Raw genomic sequence first — 17,337 nt, 5'->3', positions numbered from 1 at the left:
CGGTATGGTTAAACTAAAAATATTTTGATATTTATGTATTAATATTTAAAAAATTGATATGGTTTTATTGATTAAATATGAGTAATCTTTAAGTACCTTATCTTGAAGTCCTATCTATTTTTTAAAACATTTTTAACATTTATTTTTATTTATTATGCATATAAGAACTGGGTTATAGGCCAGAGGTATGGGGGTGGTGGTGAGAGGATTCACCAGAGTCAGAGTGGGGAGCAGAACAGGCGGATCTACTGAAACACTCTGGTGAGGGGGGACAGTGGGTGAGACAGGAGAGTCTGCTGTGTGATGTGGTTAGTTCCCTGGCTGGCAATCAAACTCATGCCAATAGCTTGGTAGTGTTGAGACTTTAACCCCTACACCACCAGGGAGGCCCCTTAAAGTTCTATCTAAATGAAACTTAACATATGTTGGGAATTCTGTATTTAATCTTTATTATGATTTTCTTTACAGTCTAGAAATGTTGCAAATGATTCCCATATGACATTATTAACAAATGTCTTATTACTTGGAGTTGGAAATAACCACAATATCCATTATACTTTTTAGGGTATTGATAAAATGTTTATATTTTATTAATAAAGATTTGACATCTGTAAATGAAATCACTAAGATACTCAGATCTATCAACTTGCCAATGTGTATAGTGCAGAGTTATGATGTTTAACTTAAGACTCTAATCTTCAGCACACTGAGATAGTTTTGATCATTAGGAAGAATATTAAGAGAGATATATTAATAATTCTCATCAGTGAGTGTGTGTTAAATATAACTGAAATGATGTGCTTTTAGATGAAAGATCATTTTATTGGACTCTACCTTTCTCTAGGAATTTGCATCTTATGGGAGGCAGAATATGACTGTTGTTATTTCCGGTCTATGCAATGTTTATACACACTACATTACTACCTATGAAGAATACCAGGTAAAGAATACCATTACCACAATGATTGCCACCATTCCCTTCCACCCTTACCCTGCTTTATTATTTTTCACAGCAAGTAAAGTAAAAAGTTCTTGTCATTTAATTGAATTATGCCCTGTGTCAATATTCTCCCATAATGGTGTATTAGAGAAATGATTTTTTTTTCGGGTAGATAAGAAAACGATAAGCCAGCTGTTATATTTGGGAGTTGTAGGTTTACCATTTCTAAATTCCAGTCAGAATACTAATCTCACTGAATTCCATTTTCCCTGAAATAAAATATTTTCTCACCAGCACTGGTAATAAACCTAGGTTGTGTTGTTCAGCATTCTTTATCTGTAGTGCTTTAGGTTACTTAATCTTTTATAGAAACTGGGAGGGCTCCCACTGATAGTTATTATTTATTAAATGTACTAGTTAAGGACTTGTAAATGTGAGTTTAAGTAATCTTCACAGTAAGCCTTAAGTCTAAGAAGTTTAGTTATGATTGCCTAGTGAATTAAGTAATTATCATTCATTCAACAGATATATATATATATATATATATATCTTGTTATATACTATACTAGCCACTATCAGGGTATACAAGTGGATAAGAATCTGCCCCTGTTCTCAAGACCACTAGAATTTATAAAAGAGAAGAAAATGAATGATTACGTTTCTGTGAAAAGGACACATAAGGTATGAGAAAGCACCCCAATCTAGACTGAGTATTTGAAGGTGGGAACTTTGTGGAAGATGTAACATCTGTCTGAGTTCTTGAGAATGAATAAAGACTAATTAGGCAAATAAAAGTCAGGAAAGGTGGTCTATATTGAGGGAGCTAAATATGCAAAGGTCTAGAGGAAAGATAAAGTATATTAAAGGTCCATAATTAGTTGGGTTTCATGGAGTAAACATGAAGTAAGCATGAGATTGGCTGAGTGGGAGGCAGAGTTAGTTGATGGAAATCTTATATGATATGTTGCAGAACTTTGATTCAATAGGAAAGGTTTGGGGAACTGCAATCAAATCCCAAGGAAGGAGTGCTCAAATTTGGGATTTGATAAAGCAGTAGAGACAGAGGAAAAATGATAGAACTTAAAAGAGATTTTAGAGTGGCAAGACTTGGAGGCTTACTGGATGAGAGAGAGATGTAAGTATGAGAGAGTCTAAGATCATTGCCATAGGAGATTGGAAAGATGAGCAATATTGCAGGGGAGGCTGATATGTATGGAATGGTGAATTCCATTTTAGATTTGATGACCTTGATGTTATGACTAGAACAACTACAGGCTTGGAGTTCAGTTAAAAGGAGATGCATTTAGTTCTATTTCTTAGCTCTATGATGGGTTAAATGTCCTTCTGCAGATAGTAGCAACAGCAACCAGTTCATCTGAAAATGACCAAAACTCTGATTTTTACTCTTTCCCCCTCCATGTTCTTTATATCACTGGTACTTAAAATTTATATTACAGGCACTTAAAATAGACATAAACTCAGGAGCTATTACTCTCAGATTAAGAGGATTAACAATCCAAACGGCATATTCCACTGTCTTTAAAAGTTACTTTAGCTAGTAAATGGAAAAATGCCCACCCTCATTTGTCATAATGAATCTTGAATTTTGTGAGCTGACCAGATATCACCCCTTACCTACATGATCGCTGTGTAAGTGGACTGAGCTAGGAAGCAGAGTGAACGAGTCTGCTCTGCCTTTCTTGCAGGCTCAGCGGTATGAGGCAGCATCTACAATTTATGGACCTCATACTCTGTCTGCTTACATCCAGCTTTTCAGAGTCCTTGCTAAAGCCATTGCTACGGTAAGCCAAAATTGTTTACATGTGTATCTAAGGTGTGGGGAGATGTAGGAGACAAAAGAAAACTTTGACTTTGAGTGTTCAATTTCTTTAAAGACCTTCATATTAAAAACAGTTATAGTTATGAAGTATCCTTGAGAAATAAAGCTGATAGTATTAACATCTATTGGTGGTGACAAACTTTTTTCATATATATTACTTCATACTATCTTCATAATCATGATGTGACTTATGGAGATAAAATTTTTCACTGTTTTTTTTTTTTTTTCCAGATGAGCAAATAAGCTTGGAGGTGAAAAGTTTACTGTAATTACAAGTTAATGTTGAATCAGTGTTCTCTTAATTCTGGTTCCATTCTCTCCAATCACTTCACAAATTGAACAGGTCAATTCTGACATGCCCATTTTCCCAATTGTAACATTTCTGAAAGTGGAATGTGTCTTCTGATCACAGGAATCTTATAATTAGTGACATGTTTTTACTTTACTGTTGGTTTAAAAATAACAGCTGTTATTATCAATAAAGGTTTAGATTTATTAAGTGTAGTAGTAACTTGGAATGCATATTCACATTATATCTACCTAAAATATCTGTTCCTTTAAGTAAAGGATTTAAGTAAAGAGTTCCTTTACTTAAAGGAACTCTACTTATGGAAATCTTCTCTTTGGAAGAGTTATTTATGCAGCTGTACTGTGGAGTTTGAAGATTAGTCACAATCAGAATAAATAGCTTAATTAGCAGTCCCTTTTATTATACCTTTAAGCCCAATGAAGACTGAAACAAACATTGTATAACAAAGATAAAGTCCATCCAAAGAAAGAACCTGGATATATTAAATTAAAACAAATGAAATGAAATGAAATGAAATTGCAACAACTATAGTCCCAAAGAGTTGAATATTTGTAATTATATATACCTTCACATAATTATTTACTAATTTTGTGTTTGGAATTTTAGTATGATATATTTACTTAGGATATATTTTGATTATATGATTATTATAACATTTCCCCAAATTTTAGGTCTGATACCTTTTTAAAAAAAGTTATAAAAACTTTGTAGAATATTCAAATTATATAGAAAAGCAAAAACCTATAACCCATCCCTAAAGACAACCACTATTTATTACAGTCATAGGCCTGTAGTTCTTCCTGTGGAAATATATATTCAAATTTCATAGTAATATTTAGGAAGAAAAGTCTGATTCATTTTGCAGAGATATTTTTCAGAATAAATTTGATGGTTATGTATTTAAGATGAGCTATGTGATCTTGAGTATTTCCAAGCCTATTTTCCTCATTTGCAAAATGGAAATCTAAACACATTATTTATGGGGCTTTTGGAAATATTAAATCTAAAAAGTAAAAAGTAAGGAATAAAGTACAGTAAATATGTATAAAAGCTATTTAAAATTTGATATTAGGGCTTCCCCTGTGGTGCAGCGGTTGAGTGCTGGGTTGCAAAGCTGCCTGCAGCCTCCGTAGCACCGGTTCGATCCCTGGCCGCTGGGTGAGGGTCCCACATGGCGTGCAGACCTCTCCTGCCGCCCACTGCTCCCCTTAGCAGTATACTTCGTCGGTCTGCCTATTCTGTTCCCTGCTCTGGCTCTGGTGAATTCTCTCACCCTCCTGTGCTTCTGACTGTACCCAGTGCTTGTATAAATAAATAAACAAATCTTTAAAAAAAAAATTGAGATTAGCACTATGATGACTTTACTAAAGGTGGCAAATGTGGAAAATACAGATAAAACCAGTCAGGATATGGGCTGATCTGAACATTTTAAATTTAAAATGTAAATATTACATTCTTTAATTATCTCAGAAAAGGATCCAGGAAGAAAGCTTCCCTGGAGTGACTCAACACTTTTTAAAAATTAGAGACTAATTACAGTATCATGTTACAAAGACTATCATGTGTTAAGCCCTTTACAGTCATGCAATGGAAAAACAAATGTTCCCAATCTAACCCTGTGTAATGTGCTTCCGATCTTGATCTCTGGTCACTGGAGTATAATCCTAGGGAAGTGAAAGTTTTGTTTTTAACCCAAATTCTTTTCCAGTAACAGAAATTTAAGTTGCAGATGTCTAAGCTCACATTCTAGCAAAGTTCCGCTTACATTTTCTAAATGTGTTAGCTCTTAAAGTGTGTGTGTGTGTGTTTGTGTTTTATGAATGCATTGCTGGTGTGGGGGGTAAGCAAAGGGTTTTAAGTCTGCTTTGTGTATTCCTTACGCAAATGTTCTCTGTTCTAGGATACAGTAGCCGACCTGAACAGTGGTCCAGAACCTCCATTTTTCAAACAACTGTTGATCTCATTAATTCCTAATATTGAGGATAATACACCGATAGGCCAAAAATTTGGGGATGTCCTGATACCACTGAAACAAAAATATAAAATGGTAAGACTCACAAAGGGATCTTGGAATCCTTCACAAACCTGTGTTTTAGGAGAGGGCAAAGGTGTTTACTGTCATTATCTTCTTCTAATTATGCCATGGAATAGCTGTTAGTGATGATAATTTTAATAATTGTTCTTATATCTGCAGAGACTTTGAAAACATGAGATTGGGAAAATAATTTTCAGGTGGTTACTATTGTTTTCCTAAAATTCAAATTATTCATTTTCTTCATGGGACCATTCATTGGTGCTCTCAGAAAAGAAATCTCTTAAATCAAAGATAGTAAAAGCACATAAAAATAAAGATTTGCGGTCCTCCCTGTTAGCAAGAGGTTAAGATGCAACCTATGAAGCTATCTGCAGCCACTGCAACATGAGTTCCATGCCCGGCCGGGGAGAAACCCACCTGGTGCAGCAGACCTCTCCTGGCTCACCCGCTGCTCCCTTTAGCATTTTTTTTTTTGGTCCATCTGCCTGTTCCCCACTCTGTCTCTGGTGAATCCTCTCAACCCCCAACACCTCTACCCCAGTTCTTGTATGCATAAATAGATAAATCTTTAAAAAAAATAAAGATTTGCACTGCTCCTATTTTACATTGTTCTTATATCCTGTAACTTTGCCAAATCATTTATTTCAAAAGTTTTTGGGTGCATATGTGAATTCATTAGAAATTTCTATAAATAGTTAAATGTCTGCAAATAAAAGCAGATTTTCTTATTGCCTTTGGGATTTCTTTTCTGGCTGCCTTTAATCGTCTTTTCCTCTTATTATACTGACTAGCCTCTCCAACACAATGTTGAATAGAAGTTGTGAGACTGTCCATCCTTGTCTTGTTTCTGACTTTAGGAGAAAAAACAGTCAATCTTTCACCCGTCTGTGCTTTTTTTTTCGCTTTTGGATTTTGGTAGGTGCCCTGTACCATGTTAAAAAAAAAAGTTCTATGATCAGGTTTTTGAGAGTTTGGTTCAAGATTTGGCTGCTGATAACCACTCAGTTTTTATTCTTGATTTTACTTTTAAATCTCACATGTTGTTATCCCTGTAATTGCATAACTTGTTAACTTGACAAATATTGGTTAGATTTTGTATATTGATGTCTTAGGGAGTAAGAATTTTAATCTCTGCTGACAGATATGTGTGGGCTGGGGTATGCTTTTACTATTCAGATCATTTTTTTTTAATTTATTTATATATATTTTACATCGTTCTTTTTTTTTAAAAAAGATTTATTTATATAAGCACTGGGTACAGTCAGAAGCGTGGGAGGGTGAGAGAATTCACCAGAGCCAGAGCAGAGAACAGAACAGGCAGACTGATGAAGTACACTGCTGAGGGGAGTGTGGGACCTTCGCCCGGCAGCCGGGAATCGAACCGGCGCTGTAGAGGCTGCGGGCAGCTTCGCAACCCAGCGCTCAACTGCTGCACCACCGGGGAGGCCCCATTGTTCATTTTTGTACAACATTTGCTTTCTTATCTCAGGTGTAGTCCCCATAGAATTTCCATCACCAAATCACCTGTGCAACATCACCATAGTCCCCTGTGTTCTTCCTGCCCCTATTTTGATCCCTCTTCCTTCCCCTCCCCTGCAGAATATCTCTGATTTATAGTGGCCTCTTTATTTTTGTTTTGTTGTGTTTTTAAATTATTTTTCCCTGATCCCATATTTGGTTGCCCTATAATCCTCCTATAAGTGACCCATCTGATATTTTTCGTTTTCCTTCTGACTTATTTCACTGAGCATACTTCTAACTCCATCCACATTGATGAGAATGGCCTCAGTTTATCTTTTTTGGTTGCTGAAGAGTATTCCATTGTATATACATACCACATCTTTTTTCTCTTTTTTTTCTTTTAACATTTATCATTTTTTTACATTTTTTAGACAATATTTGCTTCCCCTCACCCCCTCAGATTGAGTCCCCATAGAATCTCCTTCCCCAAGGCACCGGTGCACCATCACCACAGTCCCCTGTGCTCCTCCCTCCCTCCCTCTCACCCCTCTCCTTCCTCCTCCCCTGCAGTATGTCTCTTGTTTATAATTGTCTGTTTTTGCTCTGTTGTGTTTTGTGCTGTTATTATTATTGTTTTTACACTGATGTCTTATTTGGTTCCCCTATATTACTGTTATAAGTGAAACCATCTGATATTTTTCTTTTTCCTTCTGGCTTATTTCATTGAGTATAATTCCTTCTAGCTCCATCCATGTTGCTGCAAATAACATGAGTTTATCTTTTTTGATTGCTGAGTAATATTCCATTGTGTAAATATACCACATCTTCTTGATCCAGTCATCTACTTTTGGGCTTTTGGGTTGTTTCCAGGTTTTACCTATTGTAAAGAGTGTTGCAATAAACATAGGTGTACAGGTGCTCTTTTGAATCACTGTTTTTGTGTCCTTTGGGTAGATCCCTAGGAGTGGAATTGCCGTATCATATGGTAGCTCCATTTTTAGTAGTCTGAGGAACCTCCAGACAGTTTTCCACAATGGTTGGACCAGTTTGCACTCCTACCGGCAATGTAGGAGTGTTCCTTTTTCACCGCATCCTTGCCAACATTTGTTCTTGCTTGTTTTTTTTTGATATGTGCCATTCTTACCGGTATAAGGTGGTATCTCAGTGTGGTTTTGATTTGCATTTCCCTGATTATAAGGGATGTTGAACATTTTTCATATGCCTGTTGGCCATTTGTATTTCCTCTCTGGAGAAATGTCTTTTGAGTTCTTCTGCCCATTTCTTGACTGGATTGTTTATTTTGTTTTTGTTGAGCCCTGTGAATTCTTTGTATATCATTGTGATGAGTCCCTTATCAGTTGGATGGAGTGCAAAGATTTTTTCCCAATCAGTGGGGTGTCTCTCTGTTTTGGTTAATGTCTCTTTTGCTGTGCAGAAGCTTTTCAGTTTGATGTAATCCCAGGTGTTTATCTCTGCCTTCACTATCACTGCCTTCCTATACACAGTGATGAGTCTTTAAAGATGTTTCTGAGATGTATGTCTTGTAGTGTTTTACCTATATTTTCTTCTATGTATTTTATGGTTTCAGGTCTTATGTCTAGTTCTTTTATCCATTTTGAGTTGATTTTTGTGTATGGTGAGAGGTGGTGGTCTAGTTTCATTTTTTTGCACATGGAGGTCCAGTTTTCCCAGCACCATTTATTGAACAAACTGTCCGTGTTCCATTGCATATTCTTTGCTCCTTTGTCAAAGATTAGTTGTTCATATAATTGTGGCTTTATTTCTGGGCTCTCTATTTGGTTTCATTGGTCTGTGTGTCTGTTTTGGTTCCAATACCGAACTGTTTTAATTATTATGGCTTTGTAGTATAGCTTGAAGTTTGGAAGTGTGGTACCTCCTTTCTCCTTTGTTTTCATCAGTAGGGCTTTGGCTATTCGGGTTTTTTTGTGGTTCCATGTGAATTTCATCAGTATTTGTTTTATTTCTTTGAAAAATATCATTGAGATTTTTATTGGAATAGCATTGAATCTGTATATTGCTTTTGGGAGGATGGCCATTTTAATAATGTTGATTCTTCCAATCCATGAGCAGGGGATGTCTTTCTATTTTTTTGTGTCTTCTTCAATTTCTTTTAACAGTGTTTTATAATTTTCTTTATATAGGTCTTTCACCTCTTTTCTTAGGTTTATTCCCAAGTATTTGATTTTTTTTTTTGGTTTTAATTATAAAAGGGATGGGTGGTTTTTTTTTTTATTTCTTCTTCTTCTGATTGACTGTGTATAGGAAGGCTACTGATTTTTGTGTGTTGATTTTGTATCCTACTACTTTACTGAACTGGTTGATTATTTTGAGTAGTTTTTCTGTGGAGTTTTTAGGGTTCTTTATGTATATTATCATATCGTCTGCAAATAGTGATACTTTTATTTCTTTTTTCCCTATATGGATTCCTTGTATGTCTTTCTCTTGTCTTATTGCCCTGGCTAGGACATCCAGTATTACATTGAAAAGCAGTAGTGAGAGATGACATCCTTATCTTGTTTCTGATCCTAAAGGAAAGGCCTTCAGCTTTTCACCATTGAGAATAATGTTGGCAGTGGGTTTGTTGTATATGGTTTTTGTCATGTTAAGTTATGTTCCTTCTATCCCGAGAATTTCAAGGGTCTTCATCATAAATGGATGTTGGACTTTGTCGAATGCTTTGTCAGCATCTATTGATAAGATATATGGTTTTTATTTTTCTTTTTGTTGATGTGTTGGATTATACTGATGGATTTTCATATGTTGAACCATCCTTGTGCCCCTGAGATGAATCCCACTTGATTGTGGTGTACTATCCCTTTGATGCATTGTTGGATTATGTTGGCAAGGATTTTATTGAGGATTTTTGCATCAGTGTTCATTAGGGAGATTGGCCTGTAATTTTCTTTTTTTGTGCTGTCTTTGTTTGGTTCTGGTATTAGTGTAATGTTGGTTTCATAGAACATACCACATCTTCCTGATCCAGTCATCTATTTTGGGGCATTTGGGTTGTTTCCTTTCCACATATTACCTATTATAAATAGTGCTGCAATAAACAAAAGGGTGCAGGTATGCTTTTGAATTAATGTTTTTGTGTCCTTTGGGTAGATCCCTAGGAGTGCAATTGCTGGGCATATGGTAGCTCCATTTTTAGTAGACTGAGGAAACTCCAGACAGCTTTTCATAGTGGTTGGACCAGTTTGCATTCCCACCAGCAGTGTAGGAGAGTTCCTTTTTCTCCACATCCTCACCAATATTTGTTTTATAATTTCTTTTAATATGTGCCATTCTCACTGGTGTAAGGTGGTATCTCATTGTGTCAGATCATTTGGTTTTCCTAACTTTTAGTTTCCTACTGGAGCTCTCTCAGGTCTCCGTACATAGACTCCATTGGCCAGGGATATGTGGGTTGCTTGTGCCTACTGTGGTCTTTGCTGTGCATGCTCAGGTGATTACTATTGTTTTTCTAAAATCCAAATTATTCCTTTTCTTCATTGGTGCTCAGAAAAATAGTCTTTTAAATCAAGGATAGGGAAAGCTTCATAACTTCTGGTCATTCCAGGACTGAGCAGAGCTTATCAAAACCAATATGGTTATCTTACCTCTGAAAACACTTCAATGCCCAAAATTGTCCATTACCCTAGCTGCTAGCCTGAGGAGTTTTCCATCCACCATAAATGACTATGTACCAAATCAAGTGTGTTCTTTCTGCTACAGCAGCGAAGCAGTTGACTTCTTTTTTTCAAAAAAAAAAATTATTTATTTAAGCATATAAGAACTGGGGTACAAGCCAGAGGTGCATGGGGTGAAATGATTCACCAGAGACAGAGTGGGGAACAGAATAAGCAGCCTGACTGAAATACACTGCTAAGGGGAGCAACAGGTGAAACAGGAGAGGTCTGCTGTGCCATGTGGGTAGCTCCCTGGTCGGGGATTGAACTCATGCTGCAGAGGTTGCAGACAGCTTCACAGTGCTGCACTTCACCCTTTGCACCACCAGGGAGACCCCAAAGCAGTTGATTTCATGGTCTCCCTGCTCTGATTGAACTGTAGCACCACAAAATAACCCTAGGCATGAATGCCAAATATCTGTGCAATTTTGATTAATAAGCATTTCTTAGTTTTTGGTTGATATACAAAGTACCAAAAATGGCTGCTTTGATGGTTTGTCTAGATACATGATTATTTTTTGAAATAAGGAAGGACATATTGATCTTCTTAATATGTTATGTCAAAATTGCCTGTACTGGGCCTCCCCAGTGGTGCAGCGATTGAGCGCTGGGCTGCAAGGTTGCCCGCAGCCTCTGCAGCATTGGTTCAATCTCCGGCCACCGGAAGGGTCCCACATGGCACGCAGTCCTCTCCTGCCATGCCCACTGCTCCCCTCAGCAGTGTGCTTCGTCGGTCTACCTGTTCTGCTCCACGCTCTGGCTCTGGTGAATTCTCTCACCCTCCCCCGTTTCTGACTGTACCCAGGGCTTGCATAAATAAATAAATAAAATCTTAAAAAAAAAATTGCCTGTCCTCTATCATTACTATTTGAATTGGCATACTGTATTTATGGTGAGGTTGTTTGTCCTTGTTAAGATTGAGTGTGAGTAAACAGGAAATTGTGAATGGGGAAAACATTTCAAGGACAAAGAACCACTTTTAAGGTTTAGGGCAATTTGCATAACCAGATATCAGAAGTAAAATTAAAAATATATATATGAGCCATAACGGTGACTGCAGGGATGATTGCTCTATAAGTGACATAGTGATTTCTGAAGCGAAATGCAAATTGATTGTGGTTGGAGAATTTTGATAAATGCTGATGAGATTGACTAATTTGGTAATCTCCCTGGTGAGAGCGCTTAGCTCTCTCTAGCTCTTTGGTTATATTTTAATTCTTTGGAATTCTTATTTGTTTTTTTCCTCAGTACTTTAGAGATGTTCCTCCATTGTTTTGTGGTTTGCATAGTTTCAGTGACAAATTTGCTGTCACCCTTACATGTTCTCTTTCTAATGTGTCTTTTTCTTTTATTGCTGTAGAATGTTTTTCTTTTTACTTCTGGTTTTAAGCAATTTGATTTCAATGAGCTTTCATGTTTTATTCCTTAAGTTCCTTGTGCTTAAATAAGCTTCATTGAGTCTCTTGGCTAAAGGCTTATAATTTTTAGCAAATTTGTAAAATTTATTTCTTCAAGTATTTTTTTCCTGCATTCCTTTCTCCTATGTTTTAAAACCTCCAACTATATATGAAGCAATTTGAAGTTGCTCTACAGCCCACCATTTCTCTATTCACTTTCCCCCACTCTGTCCCCTCTCTCTGTTTTTTATTTGTACAGAATTTTTGCTATGTTATCACATTCATTTTTTTTCTGCAATGTCTAATGTGATGACTTCATGCAGGTACTTTCTTTTCAGAAACTGTGGTTTTTATATCTCAAGGGTGGAATTAGGTCTTTTATATTTCTTCTGCATCCAAACTTAATGTATTCATGCTACTAGCTTTGAACATACAGATTACAGTTACAAGAACTGTTTTAGTGTCCTTATCAATGAATTTGATCATCTGTTTCATTTATGGGTCACTTTGGATTGAGAATTACCTCATTAAGAATAATTTTATTCTTTCCTTCATATGCTTGGTAATTTTTGATTAACATCAGACACAGTAAATTTTCTCTTGTCAGGTGCTTGACATTTTTCTATTACTATAAATATTTTTGAGCTTTGTTTTAGGTGGTTATTAAGTTACATTGAAACAATTTGATCCTGTTGGGTCTCACTAAATATTTTAGGCAGGGCCAAAGCAGCTTTTATGTTAGGGAAAATTGCTCCTGCACACATTGTGGTAAAACTCTAAAATTATGAGTTTTCCCAGTCTAGCTGGTGGGTTAGAACTTTTCACAGTTGTGTTTAATAGTGAATTGTGAAAAATCTGGTAATTATCTTCTCGAATTCTTTTTAAGTGTTCTTTTCCTGGCTTTAAGTAATTTCTTTTTTTTTTTAAGATTGATTTATGCATATAAGAACTGGGGTACAGGCCAGAGGTGTGGGGGGTGAGATAATTCACCATAGACAGAGTGGGAAACAGAATAGGCAGATTGACTGAAATACACTGCTGAGGGGAGCAGTGGGCAAGACAGGCGAGGTCTGCTGCACCACGTGGATATTTCCCTGGCTGTGGATTGAACTTGTGCTGCAGTGGCTGCAGATAGCTTCATGGGCTGTGTCCTAACCCTTTGCGCCACCAGGGAGGCCCTTTAGGTAAATTCTTTGCATGCTTGCAGAGCTCAGAAGCACACTCCACAAATCTCCAGAGATTTCCATGTTTGTGGCTCTCCTCTTGTTACCCCACCTTAGGAACTCAGAATTGTTTGTCCTTCCTGGATTTCCACATCTATTACTTGACTTAGGTTGACTGCCCAAATCTTTTGAAATTTCCTTGTACTGTGGCCTATAAACTCTCTGAAGGCATCATGCATGGTCTATTCCAGGACTCATTTGTTTTCTGTCACTTAAGGATCATCATTTTCATTGCCTGATGCCTACGCCTCTTTGAACCATTGTTTAGTATGTTTGTCCAGTTTTTCTAGTTTCAGGTGGGAAGGTATCTATACATCTTGTTACTTCATCTTGTATCTTACGTGTAAAGTGTAACTTAACATGTATGAATCATCCATGGAAAGTTTTAATTGTTCTTACTTGCTTCAGTTCATTTCCTCTGTGTGTGTGTAGGACAACGGTATGAACAAATACTAAGGACTGAAGAAGCTATTTACTATGCTGTCTCTAATATTAACTATAGCTCTGCATCTTTATCGGTATTTGACTCTACCAAAACAAATTTACTGGCTAAAAATTCTGAAATAACTTACTGGTCCCAGATTCCTGTGCCTATCTCTGCCAAGGGTATTTTCTCTAATATTCTTACGTGATAACTTGCTTGATTAGATAGAATAAAATCTAGGCAGGCACTCAGGACCATACACCAATTGATAAGTAATGACCCAAATATGAGTACAGCAAAAAATTCTTCCATTAGATGTCATATGTTGAATTTTTATTTTCAGGGAGAAGTTGCTGAAGTTACATTTGTAGGTGCTAACCCAAAGAATTCAGCAGAAAACCGGGTAAGCATCAATAATCCTTTTTTAAATTTTAAATCTGCTTCTTAGCCTTTCATTCATTGGAATATTCCAGAGATTAACAACTAAAGGTAAAATAGTCTGGCTTGCTTTTCATCTTATTTTATAAATGAGGGAATATTTTCAGTGGGTACAATTAATGTGAAATTGAGTCTGGAAAAAAGCGTAGAAGAAACATTTAACTGGCATTCACTTAGGGTCACCTACCACAAAAGTCATAAAGAACTGGATTGACTTTTGAGATATACATTTGAAAACAGTCAAATATTTATTTATTCAAAATTTTAAACTCCACTAACTCTGTGAAAACCTGAGGGGGGAAATAAGCAAACATTGTTTTAAAATGAACAATGATGTAATATATATATTAATTAATTAAAAATTAAATTAAAAAAATCAAGGAAGCGAGAGTGAAGTCTTTGGCTCCTCTCTCTCTTCAGCAGTGCTGCCTCTACTGTTGTGGAGTCACTGTGGACCCCGGTGGAAATACCACTGGCTCAGAGCTGCTGCCAATGTGTTCTACTCTGCCTTGCAGACCATTTCTCTGCTCTTTGCCACTGGTTCTAATAGGGTATTTATTAATCTTGAAAAATGACATAAGAAATCCATGTCCAAATGTGAAAACAGACATCTGCACATCAAATAGAATGTGAGAGTACCCCTTTCCATAAGCCTTTTTGGATAGTCATTGTCAATAGTTTGCTACATATCATGTCATGCACTTGTTTTAATCATACATAAGTACATGTAAAAGTACATACATATATAATACCTGTTAATAAAATGAAGTAATTTTACTTTTCCATAACTCCCTTAGAATATTGATATCACTATGCAAGCAATAACTAGATACATTCTAGTGATAATATGGCATTGTCAAGTATGACTTTGGGAAGAATATACTGCTGTTAAAATAATTAATATGCACCTGTTTGAAATAATTTCACTAAACAGCCTAGCTATTTCCAAATACTTATATGTATATAATATTATTTTCTGAAGATATCAAAATGTCATAGCAGAACTGCAGGATGTGTTATCATCTGATCCTTAGAGTGGGGAAATATCATTATTATTACCATGGAGAGAACAGGAGAACAAAAAACTTAAAGAAAACAAAAGACTATAATGAGAATAGAATCTCTGCAAATGCTGTAGGACTGGCATAAAACAATTTCCAGCACCTTTTTTAAAAATAAGTATTCATTACATTATCACCACTATTTATTGAACACTTAAGTATTTGCAGGGACTAGGCTAAGTAGTTTTATACATTATCACATGAATCTAATTTAATCTTTACTACTACTCAGTGAGTTGTTTTACTATCACTATTTTACAGATGAATAAACTGAGCCCTAGAGAGACTAAATTATTTGTGATAACTAATTATGTGGCTGGAAGAGATTAAAGTTGAGATGTAGGGAAAAGACAGTCACATAGTTCTTATTCAGCAGCTAAGACTTGTTCTCTAATCTATACTCTAGATCTATACACTGGGGCTTACCCTTTCTCCTATATCATCTCAGGCCTCCGAGTGACACTCTGCCCTATTGGCCAGAAATCAATCTCTTTACAAATTTCATGGTTATAAAAACTTTTTCATTGAACAGAAGCCATAAGTTGAGTAATTAGAGAATAATTTTAAGCAATTCCATAAATAAGTGATCCATTCACAAAGGTTTATTTGAACACCTATAAATAATAGGTACAAAGACCTGTGATGGGGAAAGGTGAGTTAGACAAAAGTCCCACCTAAGGAAAATTCGAGAGTTGTGACCTTCATATCTTTTAAGTTGTTACATTATTCAAATCTTTTCTGTGTTTGAAGCTGATTCTTGGCTCTGAGACAAATTATTATAGCTATTTTCCAGTGGGAAAATAAAATATGCTGCTTATTTGGTTTCTAGGAATCCATTTTGGACAAAATACAGGAATTGCTTTTAGCACCACCGGGGAGGCCCTTAATTTGATTTTCTATAAAAAATAGTGTTGGTTTTCATAAACTGGATAAATCTGCATTCTGAAACATTGCTGAGACTGTTAAGAGGAACACCTAAGAATTTAGGTGAAATTATATGATTTTCACAGAAGGAATTGTAAGTTAGCAAACAATCAACATAGGGAGCATTTGCAGACAGGTTCAATCTGTGAGTGTCTGTGTCTGATCAGTTATACTAATTGCATTTCAGACCTATCCGACCTTTCTCACTGTGGAGAAATATGAGGCCATTTCAGGCAAATGGGAGATAGTGCATAATGATGCTTCCTGGGAGACTCGGTAAGCCTATCTAATATTTTGTCTGTTAAGTCTTGAAAACCATTGGTTAGTAATGCAGGGAAAACAAATGAGAAAACTGACTCAATACATGATATTGGTGATATCAAATTCCCAAGGAATCTTCTGTCCATATTTAGTTGATTTATTAGATTTCATTTTGATTTGATTTTTCTACAAAACAGTGTGATATGTGCTTCTGTAAGATTAGGTGCTAATGGGTTACAGTCACTTATAAACATTTGTTATAAGCTCTTATAAACACTATTAGTTTGCTTTTTCCCATTTTCATAGCTCCCCTAAAAGCTAGATAGCCTTCTTGCAAATAGAGTGAAATGGGTGAAGATGTTGAGATGGTCCTTTAGAACCCGACATTCCTTCTGGGAAAATGACAAATCTAAACCCAATCTATTTTGCATATGGTTGATGATTCTTTATTAGAATTACTAAATCACAAGAAGTTTGAGTCTAAAACTCTTATGGACTTGTGTACAGTATGGGCTACGCTCATGGAGTTTCCATGGTGACAAGTCTATGACTGTTGTTACCAAATATGGCAATTGAATAGATATTTAGAAGATCTGACAATGTGTCTAAAATAGAAAATGTTTCTGTTTTTGTGTATACATTTCACACCACAGGACAGTGGTATGGGAGTGAAAAAATTTTTTAGCAATGTATGTCTAATTCAGACAGCCCCAAACTAAGTAATTATTTGCATGTTGGGTTGGTGCACATGGTTGAGAATAAATGCCATGTTGTGGTCCATGTGATAGCCAAATGTAAATATGGGCATAATCTTTCTGCTGATCTTTAGGACTTGTTAGGGTATATTTTAACAAGTTATAAATATGCATTTATTGTTAAAAATAGTTATTCATGTAATTATAAAAGGATGACTTATTTTCAAAAACCCCAAATCATAATAGCTATACACACAGGATATGTAAAGGTCTCTCCCTTGTTCATCAGCAGTAGTATCACCAACTATTTATTAGGAGCACTGGGCCTATCACCGAGAAACATCAAATGTTGAAAATGTCATCTATGCCCACGGGATTTAGTAACTGGAGGAGGATATCAGTCAGTTAGCTCATTGTATTTCACTATCTCTAGAAGAGTGTCTAGCTGCCTGTCATGGCTACAAGAACTAATTTATCTGACTCCATCTAGCTCTCATCTCACTCTTCTACTTACTGGTCATACTAACCTTCATTCTATACCTTGGCTGAACCAACTTTGTTCTTGCTTTAGACTTCAATTCTCTGTTCTTTTTCCTACAATGTTTTTCCCTTAGACATACTCAGTAAAAATGACATCTT

At 36.0% G+C, this 17,337-nt stretch overlaps 1 protein-coding gene across 3 annotated transcripts in view; it reads left to right on the top strand.

Annotated features, from left to right (window-relative positions):
* Positions 1–17,337, top strand: part of ASAH2 (N-acylsphingosine amidohydrolase 2) — a 94,926-nt gene that overhangs the window by 74,598 nt on the left and 2,991 nt on the right. For all 3 annotated transcript variants that reach the window (XM_037496684.2, XM_054690212.1, XM_054690213.1), the window contains 5 exons: positions 845–940; positions 2,647–2,742; positions 4,991–5,137; positions 13,663–13,722; positions 15,930–16,018. In XM_037496684.2, the coding sequence (XP_037352581.1) occupies positions 845–940; positions 2,647–2,742; positions 4,991–5,137; positions 13,663–13,722; positions 15,930–16,018 (488 nt within the window). The remainder of the gene's footprint in view (positions 1–844; positions 941–2,646; positions 2,743–4,990; positions 5,138–13,662; positions 13,723–15,929; positions 16,019–17,337) is intronic.

The sequence above is a fragment of the Talpa occidentalis genome, unplaced genomic scaffold, assembly GCF_014898055.3.
Source record: "Talpa occidentalis isolate TD23 unplaced genomic scaffold, MPIMG_talOcc4v2.1 talOcc4.8, whole genome shotgun sequence".
Classification (NCBI taxonomy): Eukaryota; Metazoa; Chordata; class Mammalia; order Eulipotyphla; family Talpidae; genus Talpa; species Talpa occidentalis.
Note: the sequence above shows the minus strand (reverse complement) of the source record. Positions and strands in the feature narration are given on the sequence as shown.